Source organism: Chamaea fasciata, unplaced genomic scaffold (assembly GCF_029207755.1).
Source record: "Chamaea fasciata isolate MVZ Bird 193981 ecotype frontalis unplaced genomic scaffold, bChaFas1.0.hap1 SCAF_6, whole genome shotgun sequence".
NCBI lineage: Eukaryota > Metazoa > Chordata > Aves > Passeriformes > Sylviidae > Chamaea > Chamaea fasciata.
In genome coordinates, this window is record NW_027094091.1 from 576,579 (window position 1) to 598,747 (window position 22,169).

Here is a 22,169-nt window from a genome sequence, read left to right on the forward strand (position 1 = left end):
AAGGGAAATTCAGGTTGGATATCAGGAAGAAGTTTTTCACGGAAAGAGTGATAAAACCCTGGAATGGTCTGCCCGGGGAGGTGGTGGAGTCACCATCCCTGGGTGTGTTTAAAGATGTGGCCGTGGTTCAGTTGAGGTGTCGGGGCTGGGCTGGACTCAATGATCTCAAAGGTCTCTCCCAACCTGGAGATTCTGTGAGACCCCTGAGGTACCTCGGTGATGGGCAGTCCTGCAGCCCTTCCTCTTCCCCGGGGGCTGCAGCAGCTGCTCGCCGTGGTCTGGCAGCTGCTCTTCCCCCCGGAGCAGTGTCTGCAGCCTCCTCTCCTCGCGGAGCCGCCGCAGGCGCCGCAGGCGCTGCCCCGAGCGCGAGATGAAGTCGGGGCGGTGCAGGGCCAGCGCCTCCTGAGGGGACACAAACACAGCCCTGCCTGCCCAAACTGCGCCTGGCAGCTGCGGGGGACACCCAAAACACCCACCACGGACCCCAAAGCACGGAAAAAACCCCATCCTGACATCGGGTGTGATACAAAACTTCCTGTCCGCAACGCTGGGCAGGAGCTCAGACTTAAATCAGAGGTTTAACAATGTGGAAATGAACTGGCCAGAAAGGTTAAAAAAAAACCAAAAAACCCCTCAAATAACAATAAAGAACAGCAAAAACTCGTTTTGACCCCACGCTGTGTACACCCCAGGGCTATTTCTGCGTGGAAAGAAGCGTTGGTGGGGGGAACTGTCAGCTCCATCCCTCTGGGTGCTGAGGCCAAAGGGGTTTAATCCCTGCAGTGGCAGCCCAGACACTGGGAATTCACTGAGGAAATATCCAAGGGGTTTAATCCCTGCAGTGGCAGCCCAGACCCTGGGAATGCACTGAGGAGATATCCAAGGGGTTTAATCCCTGCAGTGCCAGCCCAGACACTGGGAAAGCACTGAGGAAATATCCAAGGGGTTTAATCCCTGCAGTGCCAGCCCAGACACTGGGAATGCACTGAGGAAATATCCAAGGGGTTTAATCCCTGCAGTGGCAGCCCCAGACCCTGGGAATGCACTGAGGAAATATCCAAGGGGTTTAATCCCTGCAGTGGCAGCCCAGACACTGGGAATGCACTGAGGAAATATCCAAGGGGTTTAATCCCTGCAGTGGCAGCCCAGACCCTGGGGAATGCACCAAGGAATTATCCTGGGGAGGGCCAGAGGATTCCCTGAGCCCCCCGGGGCTGCAGGGAGCCCTCACCTGCAGCGTGAGCTTCCCCAGCCCCCTGCCAGCCGCGGGGGCTGCAGCTGCTCCCTGGCCCAGCCCGGGCTGCTCCTCCCAGTTCTTCTCCCTCAGGGGCTCCCTCCAAGGCTTCCTGCTGCCCCAGGGCTCAAACCAGGCTGGCCCAGGGCCAGCAGTGCCCCTGCACTGGTTTTCTTTCCTCGATTCCCGTTTCAAATCCTCCGCTGGGACGGGCCACGGAGTGCCTGTTGAAAGAGCAGAGAAGGGAAGGAAGGTTTGAGACAATTCCTGTCCTGCTGTCCATCCCCAATCCACGGTCCTCTACCCCTGGAGGACTCCCCGAGGCTGAGGGGACACGGGCAGGAGAGGGGATCCCAGAGCATGGTCAGGAGACAGAGCTGAGGGAAGAGGAACTCTTGGAATGATGGTGCTGTGACCTCCCAAGTCACCCGCAGGCACAGGGGAGCTCTGCCGGGGACGGGAGCGTGGGCAGGGGCTGAAAGGGTCCCTGAAGGGGCTCCAAGGAGGCTGCAGAGGGACCTGGGACAGGAGGAGTGGTCTGAAGCTGAAGGAGGGCGGCTTTACCCCAGATCTTGGGCAGGAATTGTCCCCTGGGAGGGTGGGCAGGGGCTGGGCTGGAATTCCCACATTTGTTGGAGCTGCCCCTGGATCCCTGGCAGTGCCCAAGGCCAGGTTGGATCCCCCTGGGACACTGGGAGGTGTCCCTGGGACACTGGGAGGTGTCCCTGCCATGGCAGGGGTGACACTGGGTGGGGTTTAAGGTCCCTCCCAGCCCAGCCCATTCCCTATTCTCCTGGTGGGGAATGAATTCCTTGTCTTGCTGTGCCGCTGCGGCTTTTCCTTCCCCCGTCCCCCTGCCTGTACCCCAACCCCGAGGTGGTTTCCTCACTCCCAGGCTGCCCCACCTCCCTGGGGGCTGAAGCACAGCGGTGCCCAGGTGTGCCCTAAACCCACCCTGCAGCTCAATTCCACGGCAACTCCTGCAGGAAACACCCGGAGCGGAGAATTCCTTCCCCAGGTGTCCCAAGAGCAGCAAGTTCTTTACCAGACACCACCTCTGAGGAGCCCAGGATTGTCCATTTTCCAGGTTTCTCTCTGCAGTTAATTTCTCTGAAGTTAACTCCCAGCAATCACACATTTTTAAGGAGCCTCTCTGCCGGCCTGAGCCCCTGGTGGCTCTTTATCCGTGTTTTTGGCAGATCAAACACTTCCCCAAATGTTCACCTGGTGCCTCCAGGAGCTGAGTTACTCACAGTTTACACACACAGCCATGTGCAGACATCAGCTGCGATTCTGAGCAGAGATATTCTGGATTTTCTAAATTGAACCCTCATGAGACAGAACCATCAGTCCCCACAACAACAACAGCAGCAGCGATGATGAGTGAGGGAAATATTTTTAAACATCTAATTGTGACGTTGTCGGGAGTGGCAGGAATTTAAAGAGAGACAAAAATAATTAATGAAAACGTCATGAGACTGGCTCCAGCAGCAGCCTGAAAATGCAGCTCTCAAAACCAGCCGAGCTCTTCCCAATTTTCCACTCAGGTGCTCCGGAAAAAAGCCTTGTGGGAACCCTCAGGGCATGGGACATTAAGGACCAAGTTGGTGACCAGCACTTGGAGTTTAACAGAACAATTGGTGTCCCAGAAATTAATACAAATATAATAATAATAATATTAATAATAATATTAACCACCTGCCCAATTCCTATCTCTCTCCCTTGTTTATTCCTTCCCAGTTCCTGCATTTCCTGCATCTAACAGCCAAAAATGCCACCAGAGCTCAGCAGGACCTTGCAGCCTGTCCCTCTGTCTGTCTGTCTGTCCAGGGCAGAGCTGGGTGTCCCCAGCCCTCCCACGGGTGCTGCCCTTGCAGAAGATGCAGCCTGTCTCTCTGTCTGTCTGTCTGTCCAGGACAGAGCTGGGTGTCCCCAGCCCTCCCATGGGTGCTGCCCTTGCAGGAGGTGCAGCCCGTCCCTCTGTCTGTCTGTCCAGGGCAGAGCTGGGTGTCCCCAGCCCTCCCATGGGTGCTGATCTTGCAGGAGGTGCAGCCTGTCCCTCTGTCTGTCTGTCCAGGACAGAGCTGGGTGTCCCCAGCCCTCCCACGGGTGCTGCCCTTGCAGGAGGTGCAGCCTGTCCCTCTGTCTGTCTGTCTGTCCAGGGCAGAGCTGGGTGTCCCCAGCCCTCCCATGGGTGCTGCCCTTGCAGGAGATGCAGCCTGTCCCTCTGTCTGTCTGTCTGTCTGTCCAGGGCAGAGCTGGGTGTCCCCAGCCCTCCCATGGGTGCTGACCTTGCAGGAGGTGCAGCCTGTCCCTCTGTCTGTCTGTCTGTCCAGGACAGAGCTGGGTGTCCCCAGCCCTCCCATGGGTGCTGATCTTGCAGGAGGTGCAGCCTGTCCCTCTGTCTGTCTGTCTGTCTGTCCAGGACAGAGCTGGGTGTCCCCAGCCCTCCCACGGGTGCTGACCTTGCAGGAGATGCAGCCTGTCCCTCCTTGTCCGTGTGTCCGGCCGTGCCCTCTGGTGCTCCCAGGCTGTCCCTGCCCGTCCCTGTCCCTGCCCCGGGGGCTGCCCCAGGTGCTGGCTGCTCCTGGGGGTGGGGAAGGTCACCCCCACGTCCCTGGTGTGCTTCCTGGTGGCGCTGCTGACGATCTCCAGGTCTCCTGCAAGAGGAACACAGCAGGGATCTCAGGTTTGGTTCCTCACCCGGGATTCAGGCGGTTCAGAATTTATTTTTTTGCCCTCTGAAAGCCCCGAGCCAGGTGGCAAGAAAGAAATGGCATCTTCAGGGTCTGGTTTTCTTGATTTCCTGTTTGTGAGCTGTTTGTGAGCTCGTATCTCACAATGTTCTCTGCAAGCTCCGAGGTCTGTTGAGCAGCTCAGACGACTCCCCCTGTGATGGGAGGTCTCTGCCCTTTATACAGTAATTAGTGTCTGTTATTTACAATTATGTGCCAAAACCTGTCACCTGCACTGGACAGGTCACCTCTGCTCTGACCCAATCCCCTGGAACTCCTCTGCGCCACCCTCACAGCAGGACATGGAGGCCAGGGGAGAAGGAGAACCCAGGGCACCGCCCTAAATCCTCCACCTCCACCTCTAAGAGCCCCAAAACTACAGAATTTTCCAGCCTGTGACAAGTTACACTGCTGTCTGTCACACCTTGGTGACTTGTAATTCCTCTCTTGGTGTTAGAAGCTTTTTCCAGGGACTGAAGTCAAAGGCTGTGTCCTGCTGGGCTCTGTGCCGGGGTCTCCAACCCCCCTGGACCAGCTCCACACCCCATGTCCAGGATTCAAACCCTCCTGTACAGACCCCAAACCCTCTTGTTCAGATCCCAAACCCTCTTGTACAGACCCCAAACCCTCTTGTACAGATCCCAAACCCTATTGTACAGATCCCAAACCCTCTTGTACAAATCCCAATCCTTGTACAGATCCCAAATCCTCTTGTACAGATCCCAAACCCTCTTGTACAGATCCCAATCCTTGTACAGATCCCAAACTTTGTATAGATCCCAAACCCTCTTGTACAGATCCCAAACCTTGTACAGACCCCAAACCCTCTTGTTCAGATCCCAAACCCTCTTGTACAGACCCCAAACCCTCTTGTACAGATCCCAAACCCTATTGTACAGACCCCAAACCCTCTTGTACAGATCCCAATCCTTGTTCAGATCCCAAACCCTCTTGCACAGACCCCAAACCCTCTTGTACAGATCCCAATCCTTGTACAGATCCCAAACCCTCTTGTACAGAACCCAAACCCTCCTGCTCGGGTCCCAGTCCTCTCTGCCAAGGTCTGTGACCAACCAGGACATCTAAAGTGACGTCCTGGACTCCAACACTCACTGTGCCAGGGCAGGGAATGACCCCGTGGTGGAGGCCACCAGCACAGATCCCCTTTTAGACCAGGGTGAGAAAAACCTTCCTCCCCTGGGCCTTTGCAGGCACATTAATATCTCCTAGGTTTCCCTTTTCCATTGGTTTGTTAAGCTCATGTCACCCTGTTACCACATATGCACCCTCCTAGAACGTTCTTCCCTCCCTTGGACCCCATGGGGTTGTTCTCCCTGTGATCCCATTAACAATCATTTAAATTTACCATACAAGTCATTAAAAGTCTTTAAGGGGTTTATTTTGTATGTTGTGGATCGCAGCAGGTGTTTTGTGCGGTCACAGAGAAGCTGAGGCTGGCAGAAAGCTCCGGAGGTCACCAGGCTCCTGCTCAAGGCAGGGCTCACCCCAAGGCTGCCTCAGGCCTCATCCCATCCCTCTGGGATTATTCCCAAGGATTCCCCACCTCTGTGGGCTCCTGGCCCAGCATTTCTCATCCCATTCACACCAAAACTCAGCTGCAATAAATTCCCATTTTTAATGATCCCTTCCCATGTCCCCTCTGCAGCACAGCCATTCCAAAGGGGGGATAATTCCCATAGAAAACCTCTTCCTCTGGGGGAAGTGCTGCCTCACTCCTGCCCCAATTACCCAGTTTGTTAATTCCCATTTTTAATGATCCCTTCCCATGTCCCCTCTGCAGCACAGCCATTCCAAAGGGGGGATAATTCCCATAGAAAACCTCTTCCTCTGGGGGAAATGCTGCCTCACTCCTGCCCCAATTACCCAGTTTGTTAATTCCCATGTTAATGATCCCTTCCCATGTCCCCTCTGCAGCACAGCCATTCCAAAGGGGGGATAATTCCCATAGAAAACCTCTTCCTCTGGGGGAAATGCTGCCTCACTCCTGCCCCAATTACCCAGTTTGTTAATTCCCATGTTAATGATCCCTTCCCATGTCCCCTCTGCAGCACAGCCATTCCAAAGGGGGGATAATTCCCATAGAAAACCTCTTCTTCTGGGGGAAATGCTGCCTCACTCCTGCCCCAGTTACCATCAGCCCCCCTGGTTCCTGCCCATCCCTTTTAACCATTTCCCCCATCCCTACTGGAGCCTCAGGACCAGCCCTTTATCTGCCACATAACCCTGGAGCCTTGGCCCGTTTGGGCTCCCATCCCTGGGACACATTTGACAATAGGCAGCCCCTGGATTTCCCAATAGGACCCTTCCCTGTTGGGTTCTATCTCCTTCTGCCAGAGATTTGTTCGGACTCAGATGTTTATTAATCCTTATCCATATCACAGTCTCACAGACTGTGAGTGCCACAGCACTTCAAACTAACAAAGTGAAAATGGCTCTTTCTCTCTCCGAGGCCTTTTAAGGACAAACTGTCCAGTTAAGAAATGACACCAAAATTATTTTTATTTTTAACCCAAGAACCAATCACCCCTGGCCCACAATGTGGATTTTTCTACCAATTACTAAATCCCACCCAGACCCGTGGAGAAGAAGGTGAAAAAGAAGAACTTTTCTACACCCTAAATCCTCCATCTTGCTTTATATATGTATATATTTCAATATTCTAAACCCTTAAACTCTGAGTTTTGCACCCTGTGATGTCACACGCTTCTATTCAAACCACACCCCCACAATCCCAGTGCTGTTATTTAATTTTGGGAGCCTTTTCCACGGCCTCGGGTGATATGCAGTGTTTGCCTGGGGGTCAGTGCCTGCCAGCACAGAAAATGTAAAATTCTCAGTGCCCAGGGCTCCAAAACATCTCCCCACCTTTATCATCAGCCCTTTCACACAGCAGCCCCACCCAACACCCCATCCCAACCCAGGGGGAAGAATCCTGTGCCTCCAAGAGCCAAACCCTTGATATTCCCACTCCCCCAGACCAAGCAGAGCTTCCAGTGCCTCGGGATTGTCACTGCGTGATAACCCCAGGGAAACCAAAACCAAACACCTCGAGCAAAATATACATTTATCTGGGGGTGGGAATTAAAGTGGAATTAACTCTGCCCTATGAAAAATCCTTCCCCTGATTCAATCTGCTTGCACACAGGCAGCAATAAATAAATAATCGCTGTATCTGATGAATAAACCCAGGCCCTTACTCAACGTGGTGACGGGGAGTTGGCGTGGAAAATGAAAGCAATGAAGAAACTGCTAATTGCCACCAGGAAAAGAAAAACCAACAAAACCAAACCCAACTGCAGAACTGCACCAGGCCCCAGGAGCAGCTCGGGACTGAAATAGAATTTAACACCCAAAATATCCCCAGGAAGAGCACGGAACACTGCAGTTGCCTTCTGAAATAGCATATGCCTACAAAAGCCGTTCTGGGAGGAACAGATGCCTTGGGGGGAAAAAAAACCCAACAAAACAACGATAAGAAAAGGCAGCTCACCTTTGCCATTGAGGCTGATCAATTTACAGGTGGGGAAAACGGGTCATTAAAGCAGCCCAAGAATGGCAATTAAACAGCTCCTGGTCACCGAACACACCTCTGACAGCACTGGGAGTGAACTCGGAGAGTGCTGCCTGTGCAGAGCCATCCCCACAAACAGCCAGGCCGGGCAGAAGGGCTTCCAAGGGCAGGAAAGGCAGGAAGAGTCCAGGGAAGTCTGGAATTCTGGGCCTCACCTGCCTGGATCCCTTTGTTGAGCATCCGTGTCCGTCGCTTGCTGCTGAGGGCAGAGCTCGGGCCCCAGGAATTGCTGCTGGCACAGGTGGAGTCCAAGGAAAAGGGGATGGTCCTCTACAAAACACAGGCAAAGGGAACAGCAATTCCTGAGACTGCAACCGAGATGAGCAGAACACAGGATTTCAACAGGAAAACCTCACTGCTTTTGCCTCCTTGTGCCTTTTGTTCCCCACTGTGGTTAACGCTGACCCCAGGCTGACGTGTCCCTGTCTTGGCTTATGGAACCAAAACAAAACGTGTATTTCTATTTGCCATCTGCTGAAACTGGCTGGGGAGGTGTTTTTTTCTTCATCTCTTGTAGGACCCATTCCTTGTAAGTCTGGGTGGGATCTTCTGTTCATGGGCAGCTGTTAAACCAGGTGAGGCAGAGTTCTTTATCCCTGCCAGGACCTGTCCCTCATCACTCTGGGGGGATATCTTCTATGAAAAGCAGGTGGGGCAGGGTTCTTTATCCCTTCCAGGACCTGTCCCTCATAACGCTGGGGGGGGATATCTTCTATTAAAACCAGCTGGGGCGGTTCTTTATCCCTTCCAGGACCTGTCCCTCATCACTCTGGGGGGATATCTTCTATTAAAACCAGGTGGGGCAGTGTTCTTTATCCCTTCCAGGACCTGTCCCTCATCACTCTGGGGGGATATCTTCTATTAAAACCAGCTGGGACAGTGTTTCTTTATCCCTTCCAGGACCCATCCTCCCTCCAGGGGATCTCTGCTGTCCATGGGCCATCCAGGCTCACTGCAGGGCTGATACAATCCCATCATCCCACCGGGAGAGACTCCACCCAGGGGGAGGAGCCAATCCCATCATCCCACGGGGAGTGGCTCCACCCAGGGGGAGGAGCCAATCCCATCATCCCACGGGGAGAGGCTCCACCCAGGGGGAGGAGCCAATCCCATCATCCCACGGGGAGAGGCTCCACCCAGGGGGAGGAGCCCAGCATTCCCGCCTGGATCACCCCTGGCATTCAGAACAGCAGCACAGCCTGTTCAATTTCAAAATGACAATAATTCGGAGAGAAGGGGTTTACACTCTCCATCCCCAGGGAAGCCCCAGCTTCCACAGAGCATCAATTCCTTTTGTCATCTCACAGGTGATTGAACAGGCAACAAAAAAATCAGATTTGGGGTTAAGGTCCAACAGACCTTGAAAAATTAATCTTGTGAATGGAACGTGGAATAAAATAATCTTCTGAATTCTACAGCTGTGCCAGAAATGTTGGGTCCTCATGCTGGCGTTCTGGTTAATAGTCTTAATATTGCAAAGCTCAGGGCGGGTTTATCTTGCCTTCAAATAAATGTTATAAATAAAAATATTAAATAAAATATTTTTAAACCATTCTTCACCTTCAAAAAGATTGTTTCTCCCCGAGCTTTATTTAGTTATTTACGTTGTGTTTCACTATTTTATAATTCACTGGCTTGTTTGACCAACAGACTTGGAGTTGGTTCTGTAAAATAAAGTAGCTAATTTCAATTAAACCTGGTAGTAATGATGCCAGTTCCAGTTTCATCTGGAAATACCAAAAAATGGAGGAAATAAATCACAGTTCCCACCTGGAATTCTCAGCTCTTTAAAGAGAAAAAGTTCACAACCAGCCAGACAAAACAATCCCACTATTCACAGGACAAAACAGCAGGAAAATCCCAATAATTCTATGGATCCTTGCCCAGGGAGGTTCAGGAATTTGGATCAAATTTACCAGCTCGTGTTGGGCACTGCCAAAGCCAGAGCCTGCAGGTGCCAGGGAACAGCAGGATTGGCTTCCCAAGGGAAATAAAGACATGGAAAGAGCTCCAGAGCCTGCAGGTACCAGGAACAGCAGGATTGGCTTCCCAAGGGAAATAGAGACAAGGAAAGAGCCCCAGTGGTGTTCTGCCATCCCAAGTTCCTGCAGAGCCCCACCTTCTGCTCACATGCAAGGCAGAAACCTCCCCAGGCAAGGAGTTCTCGGTGATCCCCAGCTGCCAGAGCCAGCAGCGGGGAATTCCCGTGGGGATAATTCCCGTGGGGATCACTCCGGGCTGGGCTCAGGGAGCTCTTACCTGGCTGTGCTGGCCCTTCCCCGGGCTGTCAGCAGCTCCCTGGGGACATCCCACGGCTCCTGCACCGCGCTCGTCCCACTGCTGCAGGCGGCTCTTCTGCTGGCTGATGGCGCCATACAGCTGGGCCAGCCTTGGGGACAGCTCTGGGGACAGCTCTGGGGTCACCTCTGGGGTCACCTCTGGGGCCAGCCCCAGCCTGTGCTGCCCAAAGGCCCGCAGCAGCCTGGCCGTGTCGATGGTGGACAGGGACAGGGAGCTGCTGTCCCCCGAGGCCGGGGACGTGTCCAGCCCTGCCGGGGTCCCCGTGTCCCAGCCCCAAGTGCTGCAGGTGCTGCAGGTGCTGGGCTCTGCGCTCAGCCTCGTCTCCGAGGAGCTGTCACTGGGAATCTCCAGGTGCTGCTGCTCCTGCAGGATCCTGTGCAGGTGCTGGATCCCCCTGTGTGCCCCAGGCTCCTGCAGGCCTGTTCTGCCACGGCTCACACGTGCTCCCTCTCGTGTTCCCCTGGGCTCCACGCTGCTCCCAGAGCCGCCTTTTCCTGCCAGCTGCGTTCCTGGCTCTCTCCTCGCCCGGGTCTCCCCCTCAGGAGCCTTGTCCCCAGCTGCTGCAGGTGCCAGAGTGTGTGCGATGGGGCTCTGCAGGAGCCTGGCCAGCCTCTCCAGGCGCTCCACCAGGGACAGCTGCCTGCTCCTGCCCAAATCCTGCTGCTGCTGCTGCTGCCTCCTCTGGCGCTCCAGGAACGTCACCCACAGCTCATCCAGGCTGCCCCTGGCGTGGCTCCTCTGCCCTGGAGCTTTCCCCACGCTCTCCTGGAGGTTTTCTGCTCGGCCTCGTGGCACAGGATCCCTTCCAGCAGCTCCCTGGGGCGGCTCCATCCCGTTCAAGGGTGTCCTGGCACTGAGCTCCTCGTTCCTGCTGTCATCAGCCTCGGCAGGGAGGGCAAAGAACTGGCCCTGGGGGACACGGGGACCCTGCTGGGGCTGCTGGGCTGTGGCCAGGGCAGGCCCCGAGGAGGGGACAGCCCCAGCCCTGTGCCTGGAGAGGTCCCTGGGGCGTGGGGAGCAGCTCCCAGCCATGGGCACGGGCAGCCAGGTGGAGTCAGGGGCAGTGCGGGAACATTTCACACTCCTGGAGCCATCTGCAAGAGAACAGGACACTGCAACATTTCATTTCGCAGCCTAGGGAGGGTTCCACACTCCTGGAACCACCTGTGAGCTCTGCAAGAGAACAGGACACTGCAATGTTTCGTTTCTCAGCCTAGGGAGGGTTCCACACTCCTGGAACCACCTGTGAGCTCTGCAAGAGAACAGGACACTGCAACGTTTCATTTCGCAGCCTAGGGAGGGTTCCACACTCCTGGAACCACCTGTGAGCTCTGCAAGAGAACAGAACACTGCAACGTTTCGTTTCTCAGCCTGGGGAGGGGTTCCCACACCTGGAACCATCTGCAGAAGAAGAGAACATTGGAATGTTTTGTTTCTCAGCCTAGGGAAGATCTCACACTCCTGGAACCATCTGCAGAAGAAGGGAACACTGGAATGTTTTGTTTCTCAGCCTGAAGTGGAGGATTTCCACCCTAAAACTTCCCAAAGGATAAAAAGCAGGACCACCGAGCTCACTGCCCAAACGCAGTGAACTCAGAACAACGCAGTTCGAGCATCATTAAAACCACACAAACAGCATCTTCTGTCCTTTGCCAACACGGAATCCAAGAGACCGTTACACCCGAGTGGATCTGGGGAGGAATCCAATTCCTGAAAACCACTGAGCTGAGCCCTTATTGAGAGCCGTGGCAGGGATCTCAGAGCCCACCCAGTGCCAGGGAGACCCCCAGCACCCCGGGGTGCTCCAGGACCCTCCCAGGGCTGGGGACACCCTGGCCACCCATGAAACACACACAGCACGTGCCAGCACCACTCTCCAAAACACCTTGAAAGCCGTTTGGAATATAATGTAAAAACTATCAAGGTTTAAAACGTGCCTTGCGTGGTGGGGTTTTTTTTTTGTATTTTCGGCTGGATCTCCTCCTGCCCAGCCCAGAGATCACGGATAGTGCAGCCAGGCCCGGCCTCACTAACACTGCAACTGCAGGAATTTTTCTTCCCATACAAGGGCAGTGTTTATAAACTTGTGTAAGAGGCTTCCTCCACATCCTCCTGACAAATGAGATCAGGCTCGGGAATGCCAGGCAGAACTTTGCTATTCCTGGCTTCTTAGAAAGTTACCAAGAAATGGAAGGAATGTAAACAGGCAAAAAATAAAAATAAGTTTGTATGGAGAAACTTTTTTTTAAAAAAAAAATACATAACTTGCATAATTTTAAGCTCTAGACAAGCTCTGTGGGTAGAGGTAATCTTTTATTAGATCATCTAAAAATACAGTTGAAGAAGTCAGGGAAGATTTAAGACATGCAAGCCTTTCTTCTGAAAGCTTCTTTAAAGTTGCAGCTGCACTGGCTGCCTTCACAAAAGATCCTTTTCTCCTTACACTTCCTTCCTTACCTGGGCCTTCAGACCATCACAGCTACAGAAACACGTGAGGAGATCATTTTATGCTAACGCTTTTTGTTCCCCTCTCATATTGATGTTGCAAGCCTTACATAACCATTGAAAAGTTCCCTCTGCAAACACAAATTGTCTTCTGGAAACACCAAACATCTCTCTGCTCTGAGAGGAAAAAGTTTCAAAGAAAAAAAAAAACCAAATCAAAAAAACCAACACCTGAGGTGAAAAAATGAAAATAATCAGATGGAATCCCAATTTCTGGCTACAGAAGGCCGTGCCAGGGATGGAAACCCAGGGATGGGAACTCCCAGGGATTGTTTGTGCTGTACAAAAAGCGTCCAGGAGGATTTGTTTGAGCTGCTGCCACCCGAGGCAGTGCCAAGGCCAGGGGCTGATCCCATCCTGCAGCATCCTCACCACCCCGAGCTCGGAGAGCAGGAGCAGAGCCCGACCCTTCCCCCAGGGCCAGCGCGGCAGGGACAGGGACAGGGACAGCAGGCTGGAGCTCAGGGACACCCAGGGGACACGGGGACCTGATGTGACATCACAGCGCACAGCAGAGTGTCCCCGGGCAGGGCCAGCCCCAGGGAGGCACAGGAATGCCAGAAATACTGATGGCCAAGAGTTCCATGGGGTCAGGGAATGGGTTTGGGCTGGAGGGACCTTAAGTCCCACCCAGTGTCACCCCTGCCATGGCAGGGACACCTCCCACTGTCCCAGGCTGCTCCAAACCCTTCCAGCCCAGCCTGGGGACACTGCCAGGGAGGCAGAGGCCACAGCCCCCAGGGAAAGCTGGATTTTATCACTCAGGGAGAAGCAGAAAGAGGAAACTGAGTCAAATTCGGGATTTTCTGGCAGACTGTCAGCAATGTCACCCGAACCACAGGTCATGGAATGCCCGGCTTTGGATCTGAATTCTTCCACATGTATGAACACACAGAAACAATCACAAAATTAAAACTGATGGAGCCCTGGGCACTGAGAATTCCAGGCTTTCTGTGCTGGCGGGCACTGACCCCCAGGCAAACACTGCATTGGACCTGAGGCCGTGGAAAAGGCTCCCAAAATTGAGTGACAGCACTGGGATTGTGGGTGCGGAGTTTGGATACAAGTGTGTGACAGCACAGGGGGAAAAACTTAAGAGTTTAAGGGTTTAGAAAATAGTAATATATATATAAAGCAAGATGGAGGATTTAGGGCAGAGGCTGAGTCCTTTTTCACCTTCTTCTCCATGGCTTTGGGTGGGATTTTGTAACTGGGTAGAAAAATCCGCATTGTGGGCCACGGGTGGTTGGTTATTGGGTTAAAAGCAAAAATAGTTCAGGTGTCATTTCATAATTGGACAGTTTGTGCTTAAAAGGCTTTACAGAGAAAGGGATGGGGGCCATTTTTTACTCTGTTAGCCAAAAGTGCTGTAGAACTCACAGCCTGTGAGAGCGTAACGTGGATAAGAATTGATAAACATAAAGCCACATTCTAACTCTAATTAACAAACATAAAGCCATCATTTTAATTACCTGGAGGCTCTTGCAGTGGTGTCCTCTGCTCCTCAGCCCAGGCCAGCTTAGGGCCAGCCCTGTGGATTGTCCCTCTGTGCTGGGCAGCTGCCCTGGCTGCAGGGGGATTGTCACCCCTCACCCCCAGCACTGCAGGAGCATCCTCTGAGCCTGCACAGAGAGAGCAGCACAAGAACAGGAAAATCAGACACAGAAATGCCACAATTACACAGAAATGCCACAATTCACCAGCAACCAGGAGCCCTGGCAGTGCCCAAGGCCAGCCTGGGACAGTGGGAGGTGTCCCTGCCATGTCCTGGGATGGGATGATCTTTAAGCTCCTTCCAAACCATTCCATGATGCTGTCCCAACATCAGAAACCCACAGCTGTCCCCACCAACTCCCCAGCCCTGCCAGCCCCACCCGGTCACATGCCAGCATTTCCTGCCCCCAGTTCCCTGAGCTGCTCCCCCTGAGCTGAGCCCTGAGTGCAGCAGGCGCTGGGAAAAACAAAACATGTTTTCTCATCCTGCTCCACGTCTCCCCAGAACCCCGGTGCTGCCTCGTTTGCATGGTGAATTTTTTATAGATGGCACTGGCGTTTCTGCAAAACAACAGATTTGGAGCCCATTTGTTCCTCTTGTTTTTGGACACGTTTCCCCAGATAAACTTGAGAAAGGGCAAGAGCAGAGACACTTTAACCATTCCCAGCACAACTTGTGGCTGCAGTGACTGATCTGGGCACTTCTGCTGGATCAGCCTGATCCCATGGTCAGCACTGCTGGAATTCAGGAACTGGACATCTCTAGGGTGAGTTCTGTCTAAAAAGCTCTGGGTGAAACCAAGCAGCAAATAAAACAATGCCCAGTGATCCATTCTTGCCAGGAAAAGTTCCTGCTGGAATTCAGGAACTGGACATCTCTAAGGTGAGTCTTCTCTACAGATAATTTTGCATTTTAAAAAGCTCTGAGCGAAACCAAACAGCAAACAGAACCTGCAACGCCCAGTGATCCATTCTTCCAGGAAAAGTTCCTGCTGGAATTCAAGAACTGGACATCCCTAATGTGAATCCTGCCTACAGATAACTTGGGATAATAAAAAGCTTTGGGTGAAACCAAGCAGCAAATAAAACAATGCCCAGTGATCCATTCTTTCCAGGAAAAGCTCCTGCTGGAATTCAGGAACTGGACATCTCTAGGGTGAGTTCTGTCTACAGATAACTTCAGATATTAAAAAGCTCTGGGTGAAACCAAGCAGCAAATAAACCCTTTTTCTTTCCAGGGAAAGTTTCTGTTGGAATTGAGGAACTGGACGTCCCTAAGGTGAGTTTTGTCTACAGATAACTCTGGGTATTAAAAAGCTCTGAGTGAAACCAACCAGGAAATAAAACAATGCCCAGTGACCCACTCTGTCCAGGAAAAGTGGCAGAGATCTGAAAGGATCCCCACGAGCACTAATTCCCAGAGGAAAGGAAGGGATGGTCAGGCTGTAAAACACTGAGCTCCGCTCCTCTTCCCCGCCAGGACGGAGCAGGAACTGCCCTCCCAGCCCAGGGCTGGGCAGCAGAGGCTGCAGGCAGGAACTGAGCCCAGCCACGGATCCCAGGGAACTCACAAAAAGCAGAGAACGCCGGGGACGGGGTGCAGTACCTGAGGGGGAGCTGTCTGCGCCGGCCTCACGCTCCTCCGGGGACACGGCGGCTGCACGTCTCTGGAAAGGCACATAATACATGCCAGAGCTCCCCCAGGGTTTGTAGGGCAGCAGCAGGGGCTGGGCTGGGGGAGGAAAGGGGAACAGTGAGCCGGAGCCGGGCTGGAAACCTCCGGTGCAACAGGGCACGGCCTGGGGAGGCTGCTCGGGATGCCCCGGAGTGATCCCGCTGCTGCTGCAGCCTCAGAAATAGCCGGGGCTTTAGCAAAGTGAACGGCTATCTCATAAATAAGAGAAAAGAAAAGAAAAGAAAAGAAAAGAAAAGAAAAGAAAAGAAAAGAAAAGAAAAGAAAAGAAAAGAAAAGAAAAGAAAAGAAAAGAAAAGAAAAGAAAAGAAAAGAAAAGAAAAGAAAAGAAAAGAAACAAAATAAAATATAAAATAATATAAAATATAAAATAAAATAAAATATAAAATAAAATATGAAATAAAATAAAATATAAAATAAAATAAAAGGAATGTTTTGATCCCCACCCACAGGTAGAAGGTTACCATCACTCCCCTGGAGAAACAGCTTCACCTGTTCAATATTGAAACTGTGCTCAGTTTTAATATTGAATAGTTTTAATAATCAGTTTCAATATTAATCGGTTTTAATATCAATCAGTTTTAATATTAATCAGTTTTAATCAGGTGGCAAACACGGGCTCACAGGAACATCTGCTGTACCCACAGGGCTCCCAGCCGACCCCGTTGGAGGGAATCGTTTTTAAAGGACCAGGGATGTGGGCCTCAAGTCAATAAAAGCCACAAGAGAGCCCCGAGACCACCACTGGGGTGGGAATCCCCTGGGAACATGCGCGTCCCTCTGCAGACAGACACCCCCAAACCTGCACTTTTCTGGCTTGTTCCGTTAAAAGCAGCAACGGGCAGATGTCCCTCTGATTTTCTGCTGTTATCTCCACCAGAGAGTAAACCAGCAACCGGATCCAGCTCTCACTGAACTCCAAGTGAACCAAATCCAATCGTCCACACACACAAACACCACAGAAAATAATTCTCCAGCCACACTCGGACACAGAGAACTCAGTTCTGGAGAAACCTGAACGGTATCCACACGGCTCCCTCCTGACAAGGCTGAGAAACCCAAGTTTAAGGGTTGGGGGTTTCCCCCGTAGGAGCAAACACCCAAATCATCTCAAGGATGTTGTTACCCGGAAGAAAGCCGGGTTTGGGTTTTACCACTTATCCGCACGCCCAGATCCAAGCCCACGGACACACACAGGGCAGGGCTTTGCTCACCAGGCTGCCTGGGGAAGGGAGGAATCTCCTGGTGGGCTGCCGAGTGCTGGGCACCTTCTCCTCCGCGCCGGGGCTGCACACACGCCTCTGCCGACAAGGCGCTTTTGGTGGCGCTCTCCGTGCTCATCTGGCTGGCAGCATCCGAAGTCCTCCCGGCAGGTTTGGGGGTGCCCTGGGCACCCCGAGCCCCCCAGACCCTCGGCTGGGCTCTGCTCCTGCCCTGCAGCTCCTGCCTGGAGGGGAACGCCTGCCTGGGAGCTGCTGGCAGCCCTGGGGCAGCCCCAGCAGCAGGGAGCTCAGGAACACCTTCCGCTGGAGCTGCTCTTGGGGTCACCGCCTCCCCTGGAGGTTTGTCCCAACCCTTCACCCCGTTTCCAGCGTCCCCAGCGGGGGCAGTGACCCTGGAGGAGAGGGTGATGTGCACGCAGCTCAGGAATTTCCTCACTGGGGAGGAGGGAGCCTCAGGTGTGCTGGAGGAAGCCTCACCGGCAGGTACAGGGTGAGGAGGAGCCGTCTCCTCGGGGCTTTTCCTGCCCTCTGCCAGCAGCTCAGCGGGGCCCCCCGGCAGTGCCACGGGGGCAGCCGGGCCTCGGGAGCCCTCCCAGAGCTGGGGCTGGGCACCCGGGGGCTGCTCCTGCTGGGCTGAGCTCAGGGAGGGGGGATCCATCCCTGGACTGATGTCCTGGCTGAGCCCCCCGGCCCTGGCGCTGTGTGTGCCCCCCTCGGTGACAAACTGGGGGCCCCTGGCACTGTGTGTGCCCCCCTCGGTGACAAACTGGGGGGCCCTGGCACTGTGTGTGCCCCCCTCGGTGACAAACTGGGGGGCCCTGGCACTGTGTGTGCCCCCCTCGGTGACAAACTGGGGGGCCCTGGCACTGTGTGTGCCCCCCTCGGTGACAAACTGGGGGGCCCTGGCACTGTGTGTGCCCCCCTCGGTGACAAACTGGGGCCACCCTGCCCTGTGGCTGTCCCCAGCCCCCTGGGTTGCCCAGGCTGGTGTTTCCCCAGGAGCTGCAGCTGGGGCAGGGACAGGAGGAACATCTGCAGCATCACCCACCCCTGAGCTGGGGGGACAGTCCTGGTCAGCTTGGGGGACACACTCCTCCTCGGGGTGGGCACTGGGGGTGTCCCCAAGGCTGGGGCTGTGTGCTGGGGGCCACCCCTGGGTGCTCAGGGTGCTCAGGGTGCTGGGTTTGCCCGGCTGCCCCAGTTCTGTGCCTGCCAGGGCACTGCGGGGTCCCATAGCTGGGTGCTGGGCACACACTGGGGGCTCGGCAGCCTTCTGGGGCTCCAGGTGTCTGTCCTGCAGCTCAGCAGTGTCCCGGGGTTTCAGGTGCCTGTCCTCCAGGAGGGAGCTGTGCCAGGGATCAGCCCTGGTGTTTGGTGTTGCAGGTGGGGAGTTGGGCCGGAGGAGCTCCCGAAGCCCGGACAGGTGTCTGTGCCCCGCCCTGGGAAAGGTGGGAGCCTGGAAACGCTCCAGGCTGTGCTCCTGCCTCCTCAGGGCCCCAGGACCTGCCCCCAAAGCACAGCGCCACGGAGCCTGGAAAACAAAGCACAGGTCACACACGGTGTGGGGAGAACGTCCCTCCCTGGCCAAAACCTGCAGGGAGAAGGTAAAGGTGAGAGATGTCACCTGCCAGGAGCGTGTCACCAGGAGGGAACTCAGTTTAATGACCTCATTAGAACTTTACCCTTGGTAAGTGCCAGGTGACCACTGCCAGCCATTTATCCCTGCAGGGCTGATCCCACGGGAGCTGCTGCCCTGGAGCACACCAGAGCAGCACAGCACTCACCTGAGATCTCACCTGGACTGATTCCAATCCCAATCCTGAGCTGAGATCTCACCTAGACTGATCCCAATCCCAATCCTGGAGCACAGCACTCACCTGAGATGAGATCTCACCTGGACTGATCCCAATCCCAATCCTGGAGCACAGCACTCACCTGAGCTCAGATCTCACCTGGACTGATCCCAGTCCCAATCCTGGAGCACACCAGAGCAGCACTGCACTCACCTGAGCTGAGATCGCACCTGGACTGATCCCAGTCCCAATCCTGAGCTCAGATCTCACCAGGACTGATCCCAGTCCCAATCCCAGAGCACACCAGAGCAGCACAGCACTCACCTGAGATCTCATCTGGACTGATTCCAATCCCAATCCTGAGCTCAGATCTCACCTGGATTGATCCCAACCCCAATCCCAATCCCGGAGCACACCAGAGCAGCACTGCACTCACCTGAGATCTCACTTGGACTGATTCCAATCCCAGTCCTGAGCTCAGATCTCACCGGGACTGATCCCAGTCCCAGTCCCGGAGCACACCAGAGCAGCACAGCACTCACCTGAGATCTCATCTGGACTGATTCCAATCCCAGTCCTGAGCTCAGATCTCACCTGGATTGATCCCAACCCCAATCCCAATCCCGGAGCACACCAGAGCAGCACTGCACTCACCTGCGCTCAGATGTCCCCGGGACCTGCCCTGATTTACCAGAGCTACCCCAGAGCTGTTCCCAGCCCTGGCAGAATCCCAAACCCAGCAGCTCTGTCCCCAGTGCCCCTCAGCCCTGTGCCCTGGGGCAGGACACTGCCAGGGGCCAGGACAGGCACACAATTCCACGGGGACCCAACCCTCCCAGCCCGTGGCTCTTTGTGGGGTCCGGGCCAGCAGGGAACTCCTCAAGCTGCACCAGAGGATGTTTAAGATTGGACCTCAGGAAAAAAAATTCTCCATGGAAAGGGCTCCCAGGGATTGGAACAGGGAACTGCTGGCGTCACCATCCCTGGAACCGCTCAAAAAACGTGTGGCTGAGGCACCTGAGGACACCTCAGGGCTGAACATTTCCCTGATGCTTGGACTCGATGATCTCTTCCAACCTGCACGATTCCAAGCACCAACAGAAATGGATTCATGCAAGCGTAACCCAAGATCCCAACACTTCCACTGCAGGGAGGAAATCTGACACGAACGTGCTGCCATGGAGATGGGCCAGAGGAGCTTATTTGGAGAGGAAAAAAAAGACACCAAAATCTAGGTTATATTTACTTTTTTCCCCACTGACTGGGCCGCCTGTGGAAGCAGCAGTGTACTCCAGCAACACGAGCCCCTGGGTGGTTGCATCCCCCACCAACCACGGGCGATTTGGCAACAAAGAGCAGCGGGGGGAACGTTCCTGGTGTGAACCGAACGCACAAACCAGTATTTCATTATTTACACCGCAACAGCTCCCCCAGCCTCGCCCCAGCCCTGAGGCCACCACAGCAGCGCCTGGATCCTCACTCCACTCCTCCACTCCTCGGTGGGTTTTAAGGCTGAAAATCAAGTTTGCTTGGCATTCCCTGCAGCCAGGGATGATCCCAAGGCTTCTCCTCCCTGCACCGCGTGCCTGAGGTAACAGCAGAGCAACTCCCACCAGCCAGAGCAGGCACAGGAGCTGTGATAAACTCATCCCCCCCCAAGCCTTTCACATGTTCCATTGTGCCTCTCATGTGTCATCCTTCCAAAAAAGCTCCCCCTGGGCCATATGATCCACGGCGAGCCTGGCAGAGCAAATTTAGAGCTACAACTCCCTGAACTTCCTGCAGCAAGGGAGGAAAAGCTCAGGGAGTGGAAAAGTACAGCAGGGAGGGGAGGAAAAGGCTGCACCCAGGGAAAGGGGAGAGGGAGCATCTGGCTCCCCAGAATGCAGCAGGGGGGGGGAAGCCAGGTCCTCAGTTTGGGAGGAGAATCCTGAGGCTGAAGATGCTGGAATTGTGTATATGGCCAACAGCAATTCCAAACCTGCCGTGGCAGGGACACCTCCCACTGTCCCAGATGGATCCAAGCTGGCCTTGGGCATTCCCAGGGATCCAGGGGCAGCACCAGCAAATGTGGGAATTCCAGCCCAGCCCCTTCCCACCCTCCCAGGCAGGAATTGCTGCCCAAGATCCCAGCCCAATGTCCCCTTTCCCAGTGGGAAGCCATTCCCTGTGTCCTGTCCCTCCAAGCCTTGGCCCCAGCCCCTCTCCAGCTCTCCTGGAGCCCCTTTGGGGACTCTGAGCATTCCCTGGATTTTTCCCTTCTCCAGGGGAACATTCCCAGCTCTCCCAGCCTGTCCATGTTGAGCATTCCAGGGGTTCTGAGCCCCTCAGAGCACTCCAGGCCACGTTTGCAGCCCCTCCTGAACCCTCTGCTCAGCCAGAAATCCTGGGAAATCCACAGGAATTCTCCTGCCTGTCACAAAGAGCTCCCAGAGACCCTGGACTGCCTTGGTAGAAAATGGGAAATCTTTCCACTTAAAACATTCCCAGAGGACTCTCCCAAAGTGTCCTGCTCCTTTCCCTGCCCACAGACTCCACACACCCCCCGTGGCAAACAGGGAAAACGCCAAGAAAATCCAGCGGCACCCGAATTCCTCTGAAAACGAGAGGCAGGCTCTGAACATTCCCAAAGAACATCCCCACCAGGATCCTGCTGCAGGAAGTGTTTTGCTTGGAGCTGCAGGAACAGTTTGTCTTTCTCAATCTGAAAAGTTTCATAGGAGGAAAATGTATTTTCCTCACCTTTGCTCTGTTCTTTTTCAGTCCGTGCCTGGCACTTTGCCTCTAAAACTTCCACCCTTGCTGCACACAACAGTTCCCAATTAATTTACAGGAGGTTGTTTCGCCTGGCTGTGGTTTTGTTGTGTTGTTTTGGTTTTTTTCAGTGCAGAAGTTTAGAGCAATCTGCACTCTGCAAATTCAAACCGTTTCTTATCTCCAATTAAAAAACATTGCCCGTGCAAAAAATATTTTGGAGCTCAAAGCACGAGGTGCCTGCGGTTGAACGGAAACAATTCCTGGGGAGCTGGGTTTGCAGGATGATGGTGAATTTCTTCTCCCTTTGGATGGGGATGAAACAATCCCCAGCTGACACTGAGTCACAGAAAGGTGAAATCCTCGGTGCCACGAGGGTGGGCACAAAGCTGGCATCAAACAAAATCTAAAAGTTGCGAGGTAAAAGCTTTCATGCCTCTGGTTTTGCGTTTGTGCTTTTGTTTCTCTTTGTTAAGAAAATGGAATTTTAAGAAATGTGAGTTTCTAAAATATGAAATGACATCGGTATAATTTATTTATCTAATAATGATTGATAAAATAGTCGCTTTCTTTTTCCCCCAGCTGCCCAAGGCAGGAATACCCGGGAAGTTTTGGGAGTGTTTTTGCTGTGTCTCCTCCCGGCACTGAGCACTCCTGAAGCACTGACTGTCACTGCTGCTAATGCAGGGATGTTAATTAAAACAAACAAACCAACCCTGCCGCTTCTCCCGGCAGGCAGGCAGGAGCAAACAGGGAAAAAAAATAAAGGGGAAAAAAACTAAAAGGAAGCTCTTCCTAAAGCTCAGGGCACTTGTGTGGAACAGCAATCCCTAAAACCCTGCCGC

At 53.9% G+C, this 22,169-nt stretch overlaps 1 protein-coding gene across 1 annotated transcript in view; it reads right to left on the reverse strand.

Annotated features, from left to right (window-relative positions):
* Positions 1-19: 19 nt before the first annotated feature.
* ALMS1 (ALMS1 centrosome and basal body associated protein) overlaps positions 20-22,169 on the reverse strand; it is a 57,492-nt gene continuing 35,342 nt past the window's right edge. Inside the window, exons 9-16 of the mRNA XM_066184893.1 lie at positions 16,769-18,308; positions 15,468-15,593; positions 13,840-13,989; positions 9,821-10,956; positions 7,717-7,831; positions 3,700-3,894; positions 1,232-1,458; positions 20-402 (exon numbers count right to left, since the gene is read on the reverse strand). Of these exons, the coding sequence (XP_066040990.1) occupies positions 166-402; positions 1,232-1,458; positions 3,700-3,894; positions 7,717-7,831; positions 9,821-10,956; positions 13,840-13,989; positions 15,468-15,593; positions 16,769-18,308 (3,726 nt within the window). The 3' untranslated portion in view covers positions 20-165. The remainder of the gene's footprint in view (positions 403-1,231; positions 1,459-3,699; positions 3,895-7,716; positions 7,832-9,820; positions 10,957-13,839; positions 13,990-15,467; positions 15,594-16,768; positions 18,309-22,169) is intronic.